This window comes from Camponotus floridanus, unplaced genomic scaffold (genome assembly GCF_003227725.1).
Source record: "Camponotus floridanus strain SB8 unplaced genomic scaffold, Cflo_v7.5 scaffold4, whole genome shotgun sequence".
Classification (NCBI taxonomy): domain Eukaryota; kingdom Metazoa; phylum Arthropoda; class Insecta; order Hymenoptera; family Formicidae; genus Camponotus; species Camponotus floridanus.
Window position 1 is genome coordinate 3,469,530 of NW_020229547.1, and position 21,186 is coordinate 3,490,715.

The window sequence follows — 21,186 nt, forward strand, 5'->3', positions numbered from 1 at the left end:
CCCATCTCCATCGCCACGGAAACTCGGTCGCCGTGTGTATCGTTACCTCGTTACTCGCGCGTGGGCCTCGAGAGACGTTCTTCCTCTCTCTTTCTCTCTCTGTTTCGCGAAAAATCATCGTGTGCGTGGCGTACGTCTCATGATGACATGTGTCGGTGAATCGCGTACGCCACATCGATAAATACTAAACGAGAAGAGGACGGCGCCGACGACGCTGGTCCAGGGGATCAAGCGACAGGAATCCTGATACAAGGATACCTAATGTTTCGACCGCCGCAACGACAGTGACTAGCGTGCACCAGGGAAGCGCATCCTCTTGCCAGCGAGGTGAGCAGCTACCGGAAGAGAGTGCGCGCATTCCTCAAAGTGACGTACGCGCGAAGCGGAGGGGAAAAAAAAGAGCGACGACGCCGGCAACGCGAGCGAGCGCGCGCGCGCGCGCGTCCGCGTCTCGCTCTCCTCCGCGTGAATAATAGGCATTCGGTCCACGGTTTTGTGCGTGTGTACATGTGTGTGCGCGAATGAGAAAAGGAGACGTGAGAAAAGGATAGGTTCGTCCCTTTGCGAAGGAAGACCGGGAGAGGAGGAGGGAGCGGAAAATTGGACAGAATCGGCTCGTCGGTCCGCTGAATGTCGGCGGAACCACTCGAAATCGGATCAACCCCGAGGATCGACTTTATAGGTACGTGTGTGCATATGTGCATGGGCGTAACGAAGGGGTAGGGAGGGAGGGTTCAAGATACTCCGATCGGAAAAATCAACGACCCTGAGGTTTTCTCGCAATCTATCTCTGTGGCTTTTTTCATTTATCCTTTTTCTCGGGGAAGATTTTAAGAGTGAAAGAAGAGCGTAGAATTAAATGTCGATACGAGAGGGAAGAATGAGATTTCATAGAGATTTTGTATATAAATTATTGGTATTGAGACAACAATCAATATTACGTTGCATAAATGAATTTGGACTACGTAGGTGGATACTGATAATTTGATACTCATAAATTGAACGAAACGTGCTTTTTCATGAATATAAGGCTTATTTGATTCATCAAATCCACACAATATTTTAAATATTCATTAATACTTCCTTTAATTATCCATTTGTTTAGTTTATTTGTTCAATCAATGAATAAATGTAACAATTTCAATTATATATTTACACAATTTGTTTTTTATGTTCTATATTTTATACATGTGTGATATATGATTGTACACATGTATCTAAAATTTAAAAAAGTATATTATTTTGATTGTAAATAAATAAATAAATTATTATTCTTATTGTATAAGGAAAAAAATAATTTTGTAAATGTACTTATCTATGTATATCCCATGATTAATAATCACATAATGAATAATTACGCATATTATTATTAATTTAAATTATTATTAATTATTATTTTAATTTTTATTTAGTTTAATATTATTATTAATTTTTTTTAATTTTACGATTTATTATTTTTTTTTTAATATTTTTATTTATTAAACGATCCATATCCATATCCATATATATATATATATATATATATATATATATATATATATATATATGGATATGGATATGGATATATGTATTAACATTTAAGAAAATGTGTCAAATATAATCCTGGTTCATTATAAATAATATGCAATTACGTGAAATATCGATAATAGCTTCGTGTCGATCGTGAAAGTCGGAAAAACGTGCGTGTCCGCATGCGAAAAAATTACACGCTACAGGGAAATAGGCGTACAACCGTCGTTTTCCAACTCGATAAGCCGTAAAAAAAGCCGCCCTCCGATAAAATCGAACGCGCGGTCAAGCGTAAGGTGCTCCACGAACCGACTTTTCTTCTTTTGTCACGTGTGAAATAACACGAGGCGATCGCTTTTGAGCGTGCGCGCGTGCACGCGTGTGCACGTCAAAATCTGGGCCTAGATTTCGACTCGCGACATCTTTTCCGAAAAAGTCGAAAAAGTCTAGCGAGTGAGAAAAATCATGGCGAATTTCCGATATTTACTGTCCCGGATTTTATCCAGTGGAATAAACTGACTGAAAAGTTGTGAAAATAATTCAAATACAATATATTTATTTAACTTTATATGAAAAGAGATACATTTACTTTAATTAATAAATCATCACTATAGTTGAAAAATGAAATCAATCTAGGAAATCAGTCTTTTTAATTCAAATTAATATGTAAAATTTTTACAACAGAAGAGATATAAAGAATACTAAATTTTATAATAATTTTCAACTTAGTAAAAATAAATGCAATAACGATAGAATTATGAAAAGTTTTATCAATATGGATCTGGTTTGCGTTTATTCAATATCTTCTGACAAAAAATAATTTATTTCCTCCGTCGATTCCTAATTTATTATGGATTTTATTTTGGATAAAGCTTAAATTTAAAAAAAAAACACTCAATTGATGAATATCGATAAAAGATTTTCTATTTATATGTCAACATATTTAATATAAAAGGTAATTTTGGTCGGATTTTTACATAAAATACAGGTTTTCATCGTTGACGTGGATTATCCAAAAAATGTGATTTTACCAATCCTGCTCTAAATTTAGAATCGTGATCCGTCCATCGATCGTCATCGATATTTAATCATCACGGCAGGAATTTGTTTATGCGCGCAAAATGACATAATACACAACTGTTCGCGATCGAGTCACATTTTCTTGCGCGTTTAGAAAGTTTAGAGAGACTTAATGAATCTAGGGAAAGAGACTTATGGAAGGGGATATTCCTATTTTTAGAAGAATGAATAATAGGTAGATTTTATAATTTTTTAATGATTTAATGATTTTTTTAACAAAAAAAAAATAAGCCAGCTGTTTTTAGAATATATTTATTGATATGAGAACATATTTTTTAAAGATTTTGGTAAATGAAATGACGATTTTATAATAAATTATTCCATGTCGAATCGATAAAATGTTTTGTATTTGGCCACACGATGTCCTTCGCGTATTTATATGAAAAATAGGTTTTTTTCATAATTAAGAAGATTGGCTATAATCCAAAGGAAATTATTTAAAAAGACTTATTAAAAGATGATTTTTCAAAGAATAAATTTCGATTTTTCACTTATTTTTTTCTGCTTTAAGAGTCTAAAAAAAAATAAAAATCGTAGCTCGAGACGTCTTTAGTAACGTTTTAATAACGTGCAATACGTTATTAATATGGTCATTAAGACGTTTTTAGACATTATTATGTTTGCTGAGTCATTTTATTACGAATTGAATGAGTTTTGATAAATAAAATCGATCATGATTAGTTTTTGAAATATTGCGTGGTCATCAGATTGAAAAATATAGATTCAAAAAATGCATTTAAAATATTCAATACAATTTTTATGATAATAACAATTAAAATTTGCAATTAAAATTTGTAACTTATGACTTATGCTTCCTGCACTATTGATAATCTTCTTCCTTTTCAAAGAACTGCTGTTGCTCACATTTTTTCTTTTATTTTTTGTTTTCTTTCCTTTTTTTTTCTTTTTCTTTTTTTTTAAGTTTTGGTTTCTTCATCATTGTCACTAATATAGCGATTCCCGTAAAAACATATCACTTTACATTTCTTTTGTTTTTTTTTTGCCGGATGCATTTTCTATTATTTTTTTTATTCATTTTCTATTAACGTAAATTTTTAAGATATTTTTATCTATTTTCTACTAAAGAAATTTATAAGATGACACAAAAATACGATGATAACCATCGTACTTCGAAATTTGTATTGAACCACATGCCAAATGATACTATTTTAATTGTGGTACTGCTTTGGAATTCGGTTAAGTTAGATTAGATTAAATTTTTACCCCTTATAAAGAACACGCACAATAGTAATGAATACAATAGTAATTGAAAAGGAAGCTTGTATGTGTGAGTGTGTGCTGCGACATTGGATCATTTTTCAACTGGTATGCTCTTGGCTATTATAAACTTTCATAACATTCTTTTAAAATTCTTAATTTTTTGGGAAAAAATTCTTTCACATATACTTATTCTAAAAAGGCCTTTTAGTATAATATATAAAAAGTAATATATAAAAATGGATTTTTCATGGAAATATCTTTAAAAATCTCATGCACGTTATGTACATCACGCAATTCAAAATTCTCGTATCATAATCGCAAAATGGAGCGATATACCTTGATTGACCTTGATAGAATTAGATCACATTTAACTCATTGTCAGATATATATGTATATTTGACAATACATATAAAATGCTTTCTACTTAATGACAGATCAATTCTCAAGATCATTTTGATCAAATATCGATCAATTGTCAATTAACTCTCCAGAAAAAACAATCAATACGATCACATTTAACTCATTGTCAGATATATACAGGGTGTCCCATTTTAATGCCCCACCCCAAATAACTTTCTTATTTTTAATTTTAGAAAAAGATGTTTCAGACAAAAGTTGTATGGTTTCGAGGGGGACATAAGATGGTACCATTAATTTGATCTTGAAGAGTCACATGAAGGTTACGTGAAGATCATTTTCAATTTCTTAAATGGAACACCCTATATATTTTTGCATATTCTTGTAGCTTATCTCGAGAGCTTTCCAAAACACTATAAATAAACATTTTTTCATCAAGTACTTTTCGAATTATGAGGCTTGAAGTAATTTCCTAATTTTACATAAACCATAAAATATCTTGTAAAATATTCATTTTTCGATTATCTTACCTTAATATTTTTATGTACAAAATAATGAGAGGAATCAATTGGTGTAAAGAAAACATACAGTTGTTTTTAAGAAAAAATATGGAATTGTTAATTGCAAATTACATATTTTTTTCTTAAAAACAACTGTATGTTTTCTTTGCACCAATGGATTTCTCTCATTATTTTGTACATAAAAGTATTAAGGTAAGATAATCAAAAAATGAATATTTTACAAGATATTTTATGGTTTATGTAAAATTAAAAAATGATTTCAAGCCTCATAACTTGGAAAGTACTTAATGAAAACTAATTTAATTATAGTGTTTTGGAAAGCTCTCGAGATAAGCTACAAGAATATGCAAAAATATATAGGGTGTTCCATTTAAGAAATTAAAAATGATCTTCACGTAACCTTCATGTGACTCTTCAAGATCAAATTAATGGTACCATCTTATGTCCCCCTCGAAACCATACAACTTTTGTCTGAAACATCTTTTTCTAAAATTAAAAATAAGAAAGTTATTTGGGGTGGGGCATTAAAATGGGACACCCTGTATACAGGGTGGTCCCGAACGTTCCTGCCAGACTTTGAGATCTTATAAAAAATTTAATTCTGAACAAAAATTTCCTATAAACATGGATTGAAAAATGCTTTCTTAAGAAGTTATCGCTCAAAAACCTCTGATAAAGGAAGAGCAAAAGGTGAAAAGAAAATGAAATAAAAAAAAAATGAAACTAAATAAATTTCTTGAAAAAAACGATAAAAATAAAAAATAAAAATCTTTTTCTTTTATGAAAATAAAATAATTTTTTTTCCAACCAATATTTTAATAATAGCACGTAATAGTAGAAAATGAATAAAGACATTTTTCAAGAAATTTATTTAGTTTATTTTTTTTTATTTCGTTTTCTTTTCATCTTTTGCTCTTCCTTCATCAGAGGTTTTTGAGCGATAACTTCTTAAGGAAGCATTTTTCGACCCATGTTTATACGAAATTTTTTGTTCAGAATTAAATTTCCTATAAGATTTCAAAGTCTGGCTGGAACGTTCGGAGCCACCCTATATATATATTTGACATTACATATAAAATGCTTTCTACTTAATGACAAATTAGTTTCCGAGATTATTTCGATCAAATATCGATTAATCAACTCTCACATTAACTCTCCAGAACAATCAATAATACGATTCTACTTATTATATACAATAATTATGTCGTTGGAAAGTGTGCGGAGAAGTGTCCTTGAGTCTGTTGCCCAAAATGTTCCCAACTTGAGATTGGATTTCATTTGTTTGGTCTAACTTTTAGTCGTAAAGTAAAGTTTACGACACTTAGATTACGAATATGTTTCCAGGTGGATCGATCCGTTCAATATATATTTTCACTCCTATAAAAACTGTAATTTTCATTCTTATAAAAAAGTACCTTATCGGCCATTTCCTCTTTGGAAAAGTAACGGTAATCTACGCGTCATCAACTGTATTTATAAGTCAAAAACGAGGTCCTCTCTCGAACTGACAAATTTTCGGCAACAGTTGTCTGACTCGTTTATCAATCTACGAATATTAATCGCCGATCAAGTCGTTCAAGAATTTGATCGAAGGAGTCGAATTGCGTGTCGGAAAAAAAAAAAAAAAAAAATATATTAGCAACGCGCTCTAAGTTCTAATCGCTTTGTAAGAATCCACGCGAATCCTTTTTATCGGTCGCGAATCTCGCGCGCGATAAAGACACGAAACGCAAGAGCCTCTTTCACGCGACGCTAATTAAACCTACGCGCAAAATATATACGCGCGAAGTACCCGGGGGGGGGGGAGAAAGGGGGAAGCGCATCTAGAGACGCGAGAGGCTGCGCGGACGTACACCTCTCCCATACCACCCGCCTCGCCCTCCCACCCCACCCTCTCCCCCCGGTTCCCCTGGCAATCGTTTGCGCGAGAGATGTGTGCGCGAGAAACGCGGTCGCCGAAAAAAAAAAAAAAAAAAAAAAAGGAAAAAAAAAAAGGGAAAAAAAATGTCGCGAGCCCTCCGTATCGGTGGCAGCGGCAGCGGCGGCGGCGGCGCCGCCGCCGCTGCAGCCGGCAGTGGGGACCCTGCCATACCGAAAAATCGATTTCCCGTAGGGCATAAGGGCGCGCGAGCGACCGGGAGGGCGGCCAGTGGGAGAAGGGAACACGTACGGACGCGAAATTCGGGAAAATCATCCGCAAGGTACCGGAGAAAAAGAGAGAGAGAGGGAACGCGCGGGAGCGAGCGCACCGTTGATGCTGCGCGATAAACCGATACGCGAGGGAGCGAGAGAGGGAGCGAGGGAGGGAGGGAGGGAGAGGGTTGCGCGAGGAGGGGGAGAGAGAGAAATTGGTTTTCTAGCCCGCGTTCTCTCCTGATGCCACCGCGCGTGTGGGTGAGCGTGCGGTCGTGTAGTAAGAGGGGGAAGGGGCGAGGGGAGAAATAATTAATGTGCGACCATTTCTCTCTCTCTTTCTATCTCTCTTCCCGTTCCCCCTTCCTCCTCCTCGTCGACCGACCTACCTACTGGTCTCTTGTACCGCTACGCTCAAGCTACCATTGTGTCGGGACGCCGCTTCCGAGGCGATTGCGGATTGAATTCTTCGATCGGGCGGGAGAGGAGGAGCGTCGGAGAATCCGCGAGAGAAGCGGCCACGCGGAGGCCCGCGAACGAGAGTGCGACACCCCGGAAGGAGGAAAAGAAGGTGGGAGGGAGGGGGACACCGCTCGTCGCTCTTTCCGAAAAATCGACGGTATCCTCGAGCGTCTTCTTTTTTTTCTCCTCTCCTCTCTCTCTGTCTCTCTCTCTCTCTCTCTCTCTCTCTCTCTCTCTCTGTCTCTCTCTCTCTCTCTCTCTCTCTCCGCGTCTTCAAATTCGTGGAAGTTAGGTTAGGACAGTTACTTCCGCAGATATTGGCGATCGCCCTCCCTTCTCCCTGTCCTTCCCCCCCTCCTCTCGCCGCTCTCTTCTTCCTCGCGTCTCCTCGCGCTGGTGGCGTCGTCTCCCCGCGGTCGCGGATGCGTTCCTCGGGTATCTCGTACGCTCGGGGCTTCGTCGCGTTGCCGCTCGACAAGCGTGACCGCGTCGTCTCGTCGCGCGACTCGCGGATTCAAGAAAGGAGAGAGAGCCGAATAAACTCGATCGCGCGTACTCGCGAGCGAGCGAACGGTCGCGTCTCGGGTCGGAACGAGCGGATGAACACGCGGGCATGTTAACCGAGTGTCGCCGAATATCGGACGCGGTCTCGGAAACGTCACGACGACACGTCCCGCGGCCTGTTGATCGACCTTAACGCGTGCCTCGTTATTGCAGAGTGACCCCGCGCTCGAGAGAACGGTGGCCATGGACGTGGACGGAGATTCGGTGGTGGATCTAAGTATCAGGTAAGAGTATTGTATATTTTAACCACGCTAGATTCGTCAGGTGTGTTTATCGAATATCTTTCTCTTCAGATACAATTTAATTTACATAAAAATATATATATACACATATATATTTAATGTAAAATATAAAAAGTATATATATATATATATATATATATATATATATATATATATCATATATATGTATATTTTATGTTGCGTAAAATTATATTCTACCATGTATGTATGATCTCACTTGAAATTGTATAATTCTCTAGAGCTCAAAGTGGAACAATATACATTATGGTAATTAATGATAATGCCACTTTTTATCCAAGTGAGTTTCTTATCAGTGTCAGGTTGTTATCGCTGCTTGTGATGGACAAAGAAGTAGGTCGTTGTTATTCTTTAAGTAACACGTGCGAGTATACTTTTGTAATAATTTGACAAGCACCATAAAGGCCTTCTACTTATATCATACAACATATAATAAATGTAGTATGTTAATTCTCTGTACATGTTTTATGCTTTTCAGCAGTAGTGGCAGACGCAATTCCCCATCTCTCTCGGTGAATTCTGGAGATATCCCATTAGACCTGGGGATTCATCTTCATGCCTCTCCCAGTCCACCGGAAAATGATATATTAGAGGCTCGTAATATACAAAATGCAACACGAGGCATTTTGGCTCCTAAACGATCACATGGGGATGAACGGAAGCCACGACGTAATCTTAGACCTAGAATCGAGAGGAGTTATGCCGAAAGTCCTGATGAACCTAGAATGAACGGATATTTAAATGGAAATGCATCAGACAGCGATGAAGGTTGTCCTTGAATCTCATTTTAGTTGTAAAAAATAAAGAATTTATGAAGAATTTTATTTGAATTATTATATTTTATTCATAGGTGAGATGCCTCCGTTGCTGCCAATCAAGGAATTGTCATCCGATGAGCTGGCTGAACGCGAAAGAATGCTAAGAAAATGCAGAGAGGAACTCAAAACGGAAGAGATGAAATTGGTACTTTTAAAGAAACTACGTCAATCGCAACAGCTCAAGGAAAATATTGCGGCAGTGCCAAAGATTCCCAGCAAATTACCACCACCAGTAACGGTGCAGCAAGTACCTCACAGGTAAAAGTCTGCCATGATATCATTTTTTTTTCCAAGATGTGATTCTTACATATTGTCACATTCTATTAATAAAAATTTTTGTTTTATATCACAGAACGGGGAAAGCGCCGCCACCTTTGCTCAGAGGTCAACCTGCACCAAGCAGAAGTAGCAGTTTACACGCTCCGCCACCTGCCATGGTACTTCCTCCTACAGCCGGTCGAAACGCCATTCCAAGTACAGGAATGCCTCCGAATATGGTGATACCACAACCTCCTCATCCTAGAGGGAGACCACCCTCCAGCGTAACTGCTGCAACTGTGTCAAGTTATCATGCACCGACGGATAGAACGGAGAGATCCACGAAAGATCCAACGCCTGCCCCTGCGCATCAAGTAAGTAAGGTATAACAAATCACATTTTATCATTTTTCTTATAAGTCTTAATTGTAACTTTAACTTATACAAGGCATTAAAACGAGTTAGAAGTCGTTGAATCATCTTTTATCGAGTAATTGTAAGGAAACATCTTACTAACACTTTCGCCGCTAATACATTATTGATATATTATGAGCGATCGTAGTGCGAACGCTCTGACTGGCCGTGAAAGTGTTAAATAATTTTCTCCAATGAAATGACATATATAATTGATTATTGTGTTTTTCTAAACACAAAGCTGCTTGCTGGATCGCAAGAAAATAAAACCACCGCATCCTTAAGCACACCTGTGAATTCAGAACAGGTATATTCATTCGTCGATAAATGTGTAACGCCTTCCCATCTATTGTGTGTCTTCTAAGAGCTATTAATTTTTTTTCTACATTGATTATTTATATATAGCATTATTTATGGCGTTTTAATTAAGCTTTATTTCTGCCTATGCTTTTTGTTTCTAACAGTTCTTTGTTGTACGGCAAAGCTATATAAACGGAAGCAATTATCTATAGTTTTTATTATAATGTGTAATATAAGTTAACACGCAATATAGCTAAAATCTTGACTAACACAATGATATTTATTTTTTTAGCATATCTGTATTACAATGTCAAAAGATATTACGTAAAGAAGGAAAAATTGTAATTGCATGCAGTTATTGCATATTTTTTGATATATATCGATACTATATAACACACCTATTTTATATAGAGCTTATATATAAATAAGTATTGAAAAATTATTAGATAATATATTTTTTGGTTCAAATTTATTTAAATACAACTCTTATTTGTATTTTTTTCCATTTATTTATTTTTGCTATCAGAAGATTAGTTGCATATGATTTAAAAGTTTGTTTCAAGTAAAATATACCAAGTAAAATACATTTTGTATTTTTCCGTCAATTTAGGAGAGAACGTCGCGGGAAGAGACACCTGCTCAACGTCAAGCAGCCGCCAAGATGGCCTTAAGAAAGCAGCTCGAGAAAACATTGTTACAAATACCGCCGCCGAAACCACCGCCCCCGGAGATGCACTTTGTACCAAATCCCTCCAACACGGAGTTCATATACTTGGTCGGTTTGGAACATGTAGTCGATTTTATAACAAAGGAACCGGCGATACCGCCACCTCCCGAACCGTTTGAATGCTCGCAATGCAAAACCGACTTCACACCCGTATGGAAATGGGAGAAACCTATGCCCGGTGGTAAGAAAGACAGCCCTAGAGGGCAACATGCAACCTTCCAACGGCCGTCAGCAGGTCGCGATCCGAGAGTTATATGTGAACATTGCGTGACCACCAATGTGAAGAAAGCATTGAAAGCAGAACACACTAATCGGTATGTTTTTAGTTACGTATATTTTTACATATTAATGTACATATAAATTTGATACTCTTTCACTTCTCGTTATTTAATCTTTTGCGATAGCTAAGTTTATTATTCTGTGTATAAAAGATTCGACAAAAATATTGTCTAATTAGATACACTTCATTAGTGCAGATAGATGATAATTGAAAACTGAATACTGCAGAATAATAAAATATAAAAAAAGAAATGTAAAGTAGAAACATAAATAGAATGACGCTATTATTATCTTGTAACAAATGCGATTTTACGGTGGTTTCACAGATTAAAAACTGCTTTCGTGAAAGCGCTGCAACAAGAGCAAGAGATAGAGCAAAGATTAGCACAAGCGGCGTGTCCAAGTCCAGATCCTCCGGCTCCGAAACCAGTTCCTAAGGCGGCCACCCCTACGAGAAGAGTGGCCACGCCGCCTGCGCCGCCGCCGCAGGTACCACCGGCGCCGACGTTAACGCCGACACCCCCGGCGCCAAAGTTACAAGAACATCCCCTGGTGAAATTGGCCGAGAGCGGGAAATTCAGTCCGCATCATGCAGCTGCCGCGGCAGCCTTGCAGCAACAATTGCTCAGAGGTAGGAGCAAAGAATTTTACCGAGTGAAATTGCAAACTTCTAATTTTATATGATAAAATAATATTATTATTCGCACGATGACGTTTATTATTGTTACAGAATTAGCGAAAAACCCAGTGCCGGCTATATCGCCGCATCAACCGCTTCCTGCTCACATGATGCCGCATTTCACCTCTATTTTATACCCGTATCAGTTAGCGATGGCGCAGGCTGCCGGCGGGAAGGGTCTCGTAGAGTTACAACGACAGGCAGCTGATCTCCAACGCCAGTATCTACTCGATATGATTCCGTCGCAAGCGTCCCAAGCGCAAGGCAATCAAGCACCGCCGAGAGCTCATCCGCACAATTGGAAAACGTAACCGGACGCATCTAAGGGATGATGTAACGGTAAATGCAAATAAATGAGACATTAATGAACTCGCGTTTAATGGAGGACTAACGGAGATCCAGTAAACGCACGGTTGGCCATAAATACGTGCGCCTGGAATGGTTATGCTGTGTACCAATCGCAGCGCTAATGTCTCTGGTTAAGGTGAAGCTCAACTTGATACATTGAAGGAATGAAAGACATTCGTTAGTATTGTATAAAGAATAATAACCGTTGTGAATATGTCAATTGACGTGTAAGTTTATTATTATTCTTTCTTAAAGGTCAAGGTTTTATTTCCGTCACTGAAACAAACACACGTAACGAATTACGTGGGAATTCGAAATCATAGAATCGACGTCGTTATTTAGTGCAGACCAATACTACAACTTTCCACGATTGAGATTGTCGTTTTCACCTTCTTTATTTCTGATCTTTCCTTGTACACGAGGCGTACATATACATTGTTAGTTTTTGTTAACGTTATTCGATTGAACAATAGATAAATATAATAATTGATTTAAACATGTCAACAAGCATATATTATAATATTGAATGCGATTGCTTGGATTAGAAACGACACGGATTTGCCTGACTAGGCGCTTCGCGAGCGCCATCCCTCGCTTGCGCTCGATCATATTGCACCACATCCATTCTTTTACTCGCGCTTTTCTTGCATTATTTACTAAAAGCGCAGACATTGTTATTGGTAAAGTAATTTTTAAAGTATTTTCTACTTGTGCGTTGTAACTTACTACATCTCTCCCGTTGTACATTTCTTCTTCATTCCTTTCACTTGAACGAAATAAGTAACATGTGATATGTGGAAAGCTGCAAAGTGCTAATTCGCGCTCGCGTGACGTCATAAGTTAGACAGCTCTTTGTTATATACAATATAATATAAAGAACCAAATAGAGACATTTGCAAGGCACTAAATAAACCGATAATAAGTGTAAAACAAATCGGATGATTAAGAATAAGTAGGGATAATTGCGGAGGGTGCACGGAGAGTGTAATGTGAGATGACGGTAAACTGATGGGAAGGATCTTTCTCTAGGCCCTTAGATAGTTAAGACGATCTTTTTGCCGCTGGCTTTCAACGAGTTTTTGCGAGCCACCGGCAGTACCTGTACTATGTGTATATCTCATTATTTTCTTCGAATTGTATTTTTAAGGCGAATTTAACGCAAAATAAGGCTATAGCTGTTACACGAGAAAAAGGAAAAAAAAAGACGTTTGTAAGAAAGCACGTGTGAGCAAGGCCGACATATGTGAAATGTATAGCAATTTTTTTCTCTCTATATATCTATCTCTCTCTCTCTTTCTCTCACGATACTTAGCAGAACTATGCATTGACGAATTTTTAACGAGAATAACACGAGTGTCTTTCGCGCACAAATACATTTTTTTCTTTTTTCATGAATTAAAATTGAACGTTCAAAATTGGGCTCGTGGTTTCAGTATGCGTGATTTAACATGGACTAATTTTAAATTCCGAGAACGAGACTCTGCGAACAAATAACGGCTAAATCGGAATATTTGAATATCGGCGCGCGATTGATTTCATGTCACACATTCGATGTAAAGATATTTAAAGAGAACTAGAGGAGAGATTTTAATAAACAAGAATTTTTTTTTTTTCTTTTTTGTGAATTGTTACAACACGGCGACCGCCGGATTTTTATGACGTCCTATACTCAAGTCTGCACTTGAAACGAGTTAAAAGTATATCCGGCACACTCTTGTCCCAATAATAATACCAATTAATTACCAGTCTCCCCTTTCCCTTTCTCCCTCCACTAATAGTCTGATTTCATTGATTCTGAACTAACCGATCTTGGTCATACACACTTCCGAATCAATTAAATATATAGTACTATAAGTCTTGATATTTCTTGGGGTATATGATACACAACTTAATAAACTAAAATAGCGCATAATCATCTCTCTTTGTACTAACGTGATAGATTTTGAACTCGTACTTGATATACATGTACACCATAATAAGTCTTACGATCGCATAATAGATCAAGATCTGTGTTTTTTGTGTAAGAGAAAACGTAATAATATGTCGTCAACTAATTATGTATTGTCATCGGGGCACTACCGTCGTCGTCGTTGTCGTTATTCTAAGGTGAAATCCGGAAGCGAAAATAGGAAAATATGAGATATAAGAGGATGAAACTTGAATACACTTCCCCGAGAGAATCGAGCAATATTTTGTATAATTTTGACAATTGAACAATTTATTTAAAAGCCGTCTTAAGTAAAAAAGGCAAAGTTGAAACTTTCAAGACAAAAATTATAAACAACTAACAAAAATTATATAAAAATCATGGGAATGTTAAATATAAACAAATATAGACAAATTCTATTTAGGAAGAGAGGAAGTATTCTCCACAAATATTTAAAATAAAGAAATTTTTATAATTTAATTTTAGGCACTAATTCTTAAATTCTTTTTGTATTGCTTTTAAAGAAAATGGAAGTTGATTTCATAATAATATTAGTGTATATAATTTTTAATTAATTGCTAAGTCGATTTTTTGTTTTTAAAATGACTCTTGCAATCTTTCAAATCTCTTAAAATTTTGATTTTTTTTTTTGACTTGACCAATGTTGAACAACATGTGTATTTTCGCGAATAAAATAATGATTTTTATGTATATTGTCGAATATATATATATATATATATATATATATATATATATATATATTTATAAAGATGTAAAATACGTGTTGATATGCATTTTCTGTGAAAATATGTATTTGCAATGTTCACGTATATAAAATATACATTTACAAATACATATATGAAATATTTATTAGTCGTTAAATACATTCCGTTCAATTTTTATTTCCTCTTTTATAAAGCATACAAGAGTTATGCTAAAATTTGAAATACAGTATAAGTGTCAAAGATTTTTACGCAAAATCATTATCAGATCAATTTAATATTCAAAATTCATTAATGTTATAACAATGACTATTTTTAGAAAGTATTAATTTTAAAAAAAAATTCAGAAATATCACATTTATATTTAATATATAAACATTTATAATTATAATAATTATAATTTAATATATATACATTTAAAATTAATATATAAATATAATTTTATATTTAATATTACATTTTTGTGAAGTTTTCGGTTTAAAATTTTTTCTTAAGACGGTTTGAAAATAAGCTCTTCAATTTCACAATCGTTTACCATATATTTTACGTGAAACATGAAAAGCCTGATATTGTATGTGTGGAAGACATAAATTTGAATCTGTTCTCTGATGATAAACGAAGATTATGTGTGTGAAGCTTTCTCTATAAAATTCTCTCTAACGACGCGAAGATGTGCCTGATGTGTGACTCTTGAAATTAACGCTGTTTCGATGGAAAACAGAATCATCGTCATCAAATCATCATCATCATCTTATTCGGTAATTAGAAATCACGTCTCGTTTCGTTAATGAAAAAAAATACATTTTCTTCTATTCTTCTTTTCTAGTCTTGTCTTTGACCTCTATGTGGTGCTGTTAGCAATTAAACATTTTTCAAGAGTGGGAGAGAATTTTATATCCTTAAAATGTAAGACCTTTCGCTGTACGACGGAAACGAGGGATTGTGAATATTTAACAGAATTGGAATTCTTTATTTTGCAAAATGTGAAAAGATAGGATTCAATTTTTTGGCTGCACATTTTTACGGGGACACGTAAACATTTTATGCTTTATGTATTATGACAATTGAATCAAATCGTCAAGGACTGTGTGTTATATATGCGCACATATTTTTATTTTGTCAAAAAAAAATTGTTGTGAAATTTGTACACATCGAGATCTTGGAACGCCTGTTCGAAACTGTGTCCTCACGATTTATAGAATTAGTGGATAAATAACAGATTACCGAATATTCTCTCTCTGGAAACTATACGAATAAAGCTTACCAATGATTGTATTAAAAAGTGATGTTCATTTATCTTTTGGTCGTATTTTCAGTTTTTTCTATTTTTATTATAATATTTTATTAATATATTTACAAGACTTTCGTTAATTGTATTAATAATTAAAGTATGTGTTTATCGAAGAGTCCAAGATTCCGTGTGTCTCTTTATTCTTTAATTATTTAATGTCTTGCCAAAAATCAAAAAATAAAATACCGATATATGTGCGTAAATCTGTGTATTTGTAAATCATAAATTTATAAATGTATAAATATATAATATCATATATATATAAATTTATAAATGTATAAATATATTTATAAATGCACAGATGTATACAAATTTATTTTATGGATCTCTATATATTTCGATATGGATATTTAGCAAAAAAATTTGGATTTATACCGAAATTATATCAAGAAATTTTTTTGATACATATCCATGAGAGATAATATTTCATCAATTATCTCGATTTTAAGATATATTTTGCGAGATGGAATTCTTCCTAATAATTTGCATTTTGAAGTAATTTTACATAAACGGCATTTTTTTTACAAATTTAATTTGTAACAAGCATTGGTTCATGTATGTATAATATTTTTAAAAAACTGAAATAGTTTATATACCTTTCTAAGTAAACAAGAATTTTATGTGTATAATTATGTAAGTAATAGCATTATACAAAAGTAATATGCAATATAAATGTTTATTTTATCATTTGATATCGATTTCAAATAGAATCGATTGAGCTGAAATGAATTCTCATTTGTGTGTATGTGTCTGTGTGTGTGTTTGTGCGTGAAATCGCGTTGATCGCAAACTGATCGGGTGGAACTAACGAGTCTAACAACTTTAGAGTTAAATGCTATATTTAGAAACATGGCGTTTAAACTTTGGTTACGCAATCTGTGTGATACTATTCGGAGTTAAATGTCCTTTATAATACCGGTGTGGCATTCGGTTAGATTGATTACGATCGCACTTTGACAATTTGATGATCGCGAAGAGGACAAGTCGAAAATTTTGTATTGTAAGATCATTGATAAGATGGTCCAACGGGTAAACCAACTATGTATCACAGTTGAGACATCGCCGGAAATGTTGATACGATCGCTAATTCTGCCTCTTCTCGTTGTACTGGGTCAAGCATTTCTTAAAGTGTTTCGCGCAGAAAGGATACAGTGTCGGATGATCGCACGTCCTGCAGGCAGCAGCAAGATGGGAGCAACATCTCAAGCTTTCGCGGCAGCAAGAGGCCCATAAATCGGGACCGGCAGCTGCGCAATCATAACAGAAGCAGTCTCCTGTCATAGATAGAATCCACATAAAATGTAATATATATATATATAAATTTTATTTAAATTAATTTTATAAATAATTTATCCATCTTATTTATTTATATTTAATTTATATATATCAATTATAAAATATATTTAAAATTTATATATATATATATTATATATATATATATATATATATATATAATATATAAATTTGTATATAAATTATAATTTTATATATTAATTTTATTTATTATATATATATATATATATATATATATATATATATATATGATTGTATGTAGAAATTTCATATGTTTATATGTGCGTGTTTGCATTTGTGTTTGTAATATTTTTAAAATATTTTGAAATTTTAAATATCAGATTTGTAATTGGAAATTGATACATGAATAATTTGTGTCTCGATGCTCTCAATCTCTATGTCGCTTACTTTCCCTCATTACAGTTATACACACACACACACACACATATATATATATATATATATATATATATATTTCATATTTTGCCTATCGTGTCATATTTAACATATCTACAGTCCTGCAATAACATAAGGATGATCATTTACGTGGATTATTATAAAAAATTACGGAAAGTATGAGAAAGCCTTTGCTTGCTCGGATATTGCATTTTTGTCTTTTGTTTTGAGGCTAAAGTGCACGCAATATCATAAGATATTTGCGCCTACTTAAAGTGACATTTGCGAGACAGTATTTTTCCATTGATTTTGTGCGAATTAGATAAAATTTAGTACACATCCTATTACGAGATTAACACAATAGAAAATAAAAGAATAATTTAAATGTATGCGAGATAATTTTAAATAGATACACAAAATATACTATTTGAATTTTCTGTTACTTCTCTCGAAGAACTTTAATAATTAAAAAAACTTATCTACGCACGAGATAAATTCGATCCCATCATAAAAAATAATATATTTGATTCTAATTAATTTTTGATCACTAATTATTATTAATTATTATTAATTTAATCATTAAAATCTTTAATTATATAACTCAAGAGAGAGGATAACTGTTATAATTCAAATATAGTCTAATCAACATAAACGATTGTGTATATATTTAATGTATCGGCTAGTTATGATAATTAGACTTTCTAATTAGACTGACATACTCTCTAAGAGATCTCAACATTTGTTGTCGCAATATCATTTTATACCACGTCTCTGTCGTCAATGTCCATGTAATGTGCGTGCATGTAATGATCGCCGCGCAAGTTGAATCGTCCTCATTTAAACGCATTATGTAGAGAAAGGTGCAACGCTGGTCTAAATATCTCATAGTTACCGCACTCTCTTTTCTGCGATGTCGAATCATCTCAACTATTAGATCGTCGCATAAAATAGCTCTTTAATTCTATCATTCCATTCGAGTCTCTTGGCAAAATTTTAAAATTAAAAAAGAAAGTAAAAATTTAAATTCAAAATAAACTCAAGTTAATAAATAAACTTAATAAATAATTTAATATAATAATAAAAAGAAATAGATTCAATAAATAATATAATTAATCAAATAATTTTAATATAAATTTAAATTTTAAAATAAATGATAGATTTGCAGATGACGTTTCTCTTTAACGATACTCTTGTGTGCTGTTTTTAGGGATGGGAAGCATTAACACCGCCCGTTGCATCAACATATAGTCAATATAGTCATCTGGGAGCGGCTATTGTCAAGGTCAGAATCTCTATTGTTAAAGAGCGAATAAGAGCGACATTTTTCATAATAGCGAGTGCGCTCAGGATGTTGCATCCATCTCGACGACGGGGATTTTTACCTCTTGGACAGTCGACCGATCGGCGAGCCTCGGCCCTTCGGCACTCTAGACCCTCCTCGCCCATGGGACAGCTCGTGTACGACGCCTCAATAGTATTCTCGCCAAGTATCGTGTCGATCTGAAAATATTTCGTCACCATATAGCTAAGCGTGAAATTCCGTCGCGAATACTTGTTTTTTCGAAATTTCGATGGCTAAATAAATACCTTCTCGTGGGGCCTTTTTGTTTCTAAAATCCTTTATTTGTGTCTTAATTCCAATTTCAAATTCATTATCAATTTCAAACTTAGAAAGTTTGACACTTTCACTAATAAGTAAACGTAAATGTTATATCGTACAGAGAGGTGAAGTATATATTAAATATTATTGTTTACATTATATATTTGTTGTGTACGAGAAACAAAAATTTTAAATCCGCAAATGTTACGGTGTTTCAAAGGTGAAATATGATCTTTGCAAAGATATCTTTATTAAATTAAAACAAAAATATTTTTATTAAATCTTTATTACATTCTTTTCTACGAAAAGATGATTCTCATTTTACAAAATGCATCTCAATTTTGTTATTAATATAAAACTTGCATAATAAATCAGCACAAATTGTAGCAAAATTCATCTGAGATTAAGATTGAAGAATACACATAATTTTATGCTTTTTATATGCATTATGTATATTTTTATATGCGTTATGTATATTGTTTTATTTTATAGTTTAAGTAAAAAAATTTTTCTTTAATAATTTGATTTCATTAACATTTTTTAAATATTTTTTCTAAGTCCGTTGTACCGGCATTTTTGTAAAGAAAATCGATTTAATCGATTTAAAGTTGGCTGAAAAATCTGCGACTTAAAATTAATCGATAATAATTGAAGACTCTATATTTGTATATTCGAAATGAAACATGTTTAACCCGAGATAATTTTTTCGTGTCATCATTACATGTACGTAAGAAGACACATCATATTGATGTGATAACTTTTCTTCCCACTGTACATAATCATGGTCTATTTCTCGCGTGACGATTGCATCACGTGCGAAACGATACGTTCGGAATTATAAATTTGATTCGCAAACGAAATTCCAATTTCGGTGGAGCGTTTCCGTTGCTTATGTAACAATATAACAAATGTGTATTTGCGATTTCTCATCTTGTGTAACAACTCGAGATGAGTCAACATCGCGCGAGTACTAAATACTTTAATATTTTATCTTTCATCTCAAATTATTATATAATAATATATACAAAATTATATACGTAATTTTATTATAGCTGACCAGAGAGATTTCATATTATTTTATATTATTATTATATTATTTCATTTTAAAGAAATTTAAACTTTTGACTTCTCAGGACTTACTTGCTTGAACGCGCCCGGCTTGGAGAACATTTTCACCAGCTTCGCCAGCGCGTTCTCTGTCTGCTCTGCGACTCGTATGTTCAGTACATTCATGTGTGACATGACCGTCAACAGGCAGAAGACGACCGTGCATCTCAACATATTGCGACACAAGAAAGAAGGAGAAGTAAAGAGAACTCGCCCAGCTCGTTTGATCGCCACGCGATTCGAAACTGACAACTGGCGGTCAGCTGGAAACTCGCCGGTGGGTGCTCGTTGATATCACTCTGGTGGGGATATCCCATGTCGACGTAGAGAAGCGGCGTCTTGCATATAACGTGCAAAATTTAATTTTTTTTTATTCAATCTGCGACAAGGAAAATAAATATTCATCTTCTTTATTCGGCGTAAAATGCGTAGACAGACTAATTTTAATTAAAGAGGTGTGTATAATAGTTTCATAGATCATAAAACGTTAATGTAACTGTTTTATAATTATTTTATGAATTTATATAATTTATTATATAATTTTAATTTTTGCGCGTTATTTAAAAAATACAGATCGCAAAAGAAGGATATATAGAGGATTTACACTTTTTTTTCTTCTACTTAATAGGCCTGATATGTTGATTTGAAAAAGGCATTGAATCTAATTTGACTCTCCATTAATAGGTGAAAATGAGTATGAAAAATGAATGTAAAAAAAATAAGAGATGATTTTTCAGAGAGGAGGTGCTCTTAAGAAGAGAATAAAACTTATAAATAGGATGCAAAGGACGCGTTAGAATATATCAGATTTTGTTCTTGGTCAGAGGATTTAAATTGAATGAATCCATTAAAATTCAATTTTATACATCACTGGATTGGTCGCGTCTCTTTCGATTTGTACGCATACGTTCAAAGCGATTG

The 21,186-nt window shown here is 34.3% G+C and overlaps 2 protein-coding genes across 10 annotated transcripts; one reads left to right on the forward strand and one right to left on the reverse strand.

Moving 5' to 3' along the window:
• Window positions 1-17: 17 nt before the first annotated feature.
• On the forward strand, window positions 18-12,093 carry LOC105250291 (transcriptional repressor p66-alpha). 9 transcript variants are annotated; one of them, XM_020027246.2, is made up of 9 exons: window positions 18-682; window positions 8,001-8,071; window positions 8,586-8,875; window positions 8,958-9,183; window positions 9,278-9,566; window positions 9,838-9,903; window positions 10,507-10,937; window positions 11,229-11,533; window positions 11,633-12,093. In XM_020027246.2, exons 2-9 carry the CDS (start codon window positions 8,031-8,033, stop codon window positions 11,890-11,892), a joined length of 1,908 nt encoding a protein of 635 aa, XP_019882805.1. In that variant the 5' UTR covers window positions 18-682; window positions 8,001-8,030; the 3' UTR covers window positions 11,893-12,093. The 9 variants fall into 9 exon arrangements, with proteins under 9 accessions (XP_019882805.1, XP_025267190.1, XP_019882806.1 ...); XM_025411405.1 differs by having other exon boundaries at window positions 8,589-8,875; XM_020027247.2 differs by lacking the exon at window positions 18-682 and adding an exon at window positions 6,713-6,889.
• Window positions 12,094-16,634: 4,541 nt separating this feature from the next.
• On the reverse strand, window positions 16,635-20,439 carry LOC105250293. The gene is made up of 3 exons (XM_011256307.3): window positions 20,299-20,439; window positions 18,941-19,058; window positions 16,635-17,143 (listed from the first exon to the last, which is right to left on the reverse strand). The coding sequence occupies exons 1-3, from the start codon at window positions 20,437-20,439 to the stop codon at window positions 16,953-16,955; spliced, it is 450 nt and encodes a 149-aa protein (XP_011254609.2). The 3' UTR covers window positions 16,635-16,952.
• Window positions 20,440-21,186: the final 747 nt, after the last annotated feature.

Coding starts and splice junctions, on each gene's coding strand:
- LOC105250291 (XM_020027246.2), top strand. CDS start 8,031: ATGGACGTGGACGGAGATTCGGTGGTGGATCTAAGTATCAG. Junction 8,876..8,957: donor TGCATCAGACAGCGATGAAG/GTTGTCCTTGAA, acceptor TTTTATTCATAG/GTGAGATGCCTCCGTTGCTG. Junction 9,904..10,506: donor CACCTGTGAATTCAGAACAG/GTATATTCATTC, acceptor CCGTCAATTTAG/GAGAGAACGTCGCGGGAAGA.
- LOC105250293 (XM_011256307.3), bottom strand. CDS start 20,439: ATGTTGAGATGCACGGTCGTCTTCTGCCTGTTGACGGTCATGTCACAC. Junction 19,059..20,298: donor AGCCGGGCGCGTTCAAGCAA/GTAAGTCCTGAG, acceptor AAATATTTTCAG/ATCGACACGATACTTGGCGA. Junction 17,144..18,940: donor ATCGGTCGACTGTCCAAGAG/GTAAAAATCCCC, acceptor TATCTATGACAG/GAGACTGCTTCTGTTATGAT.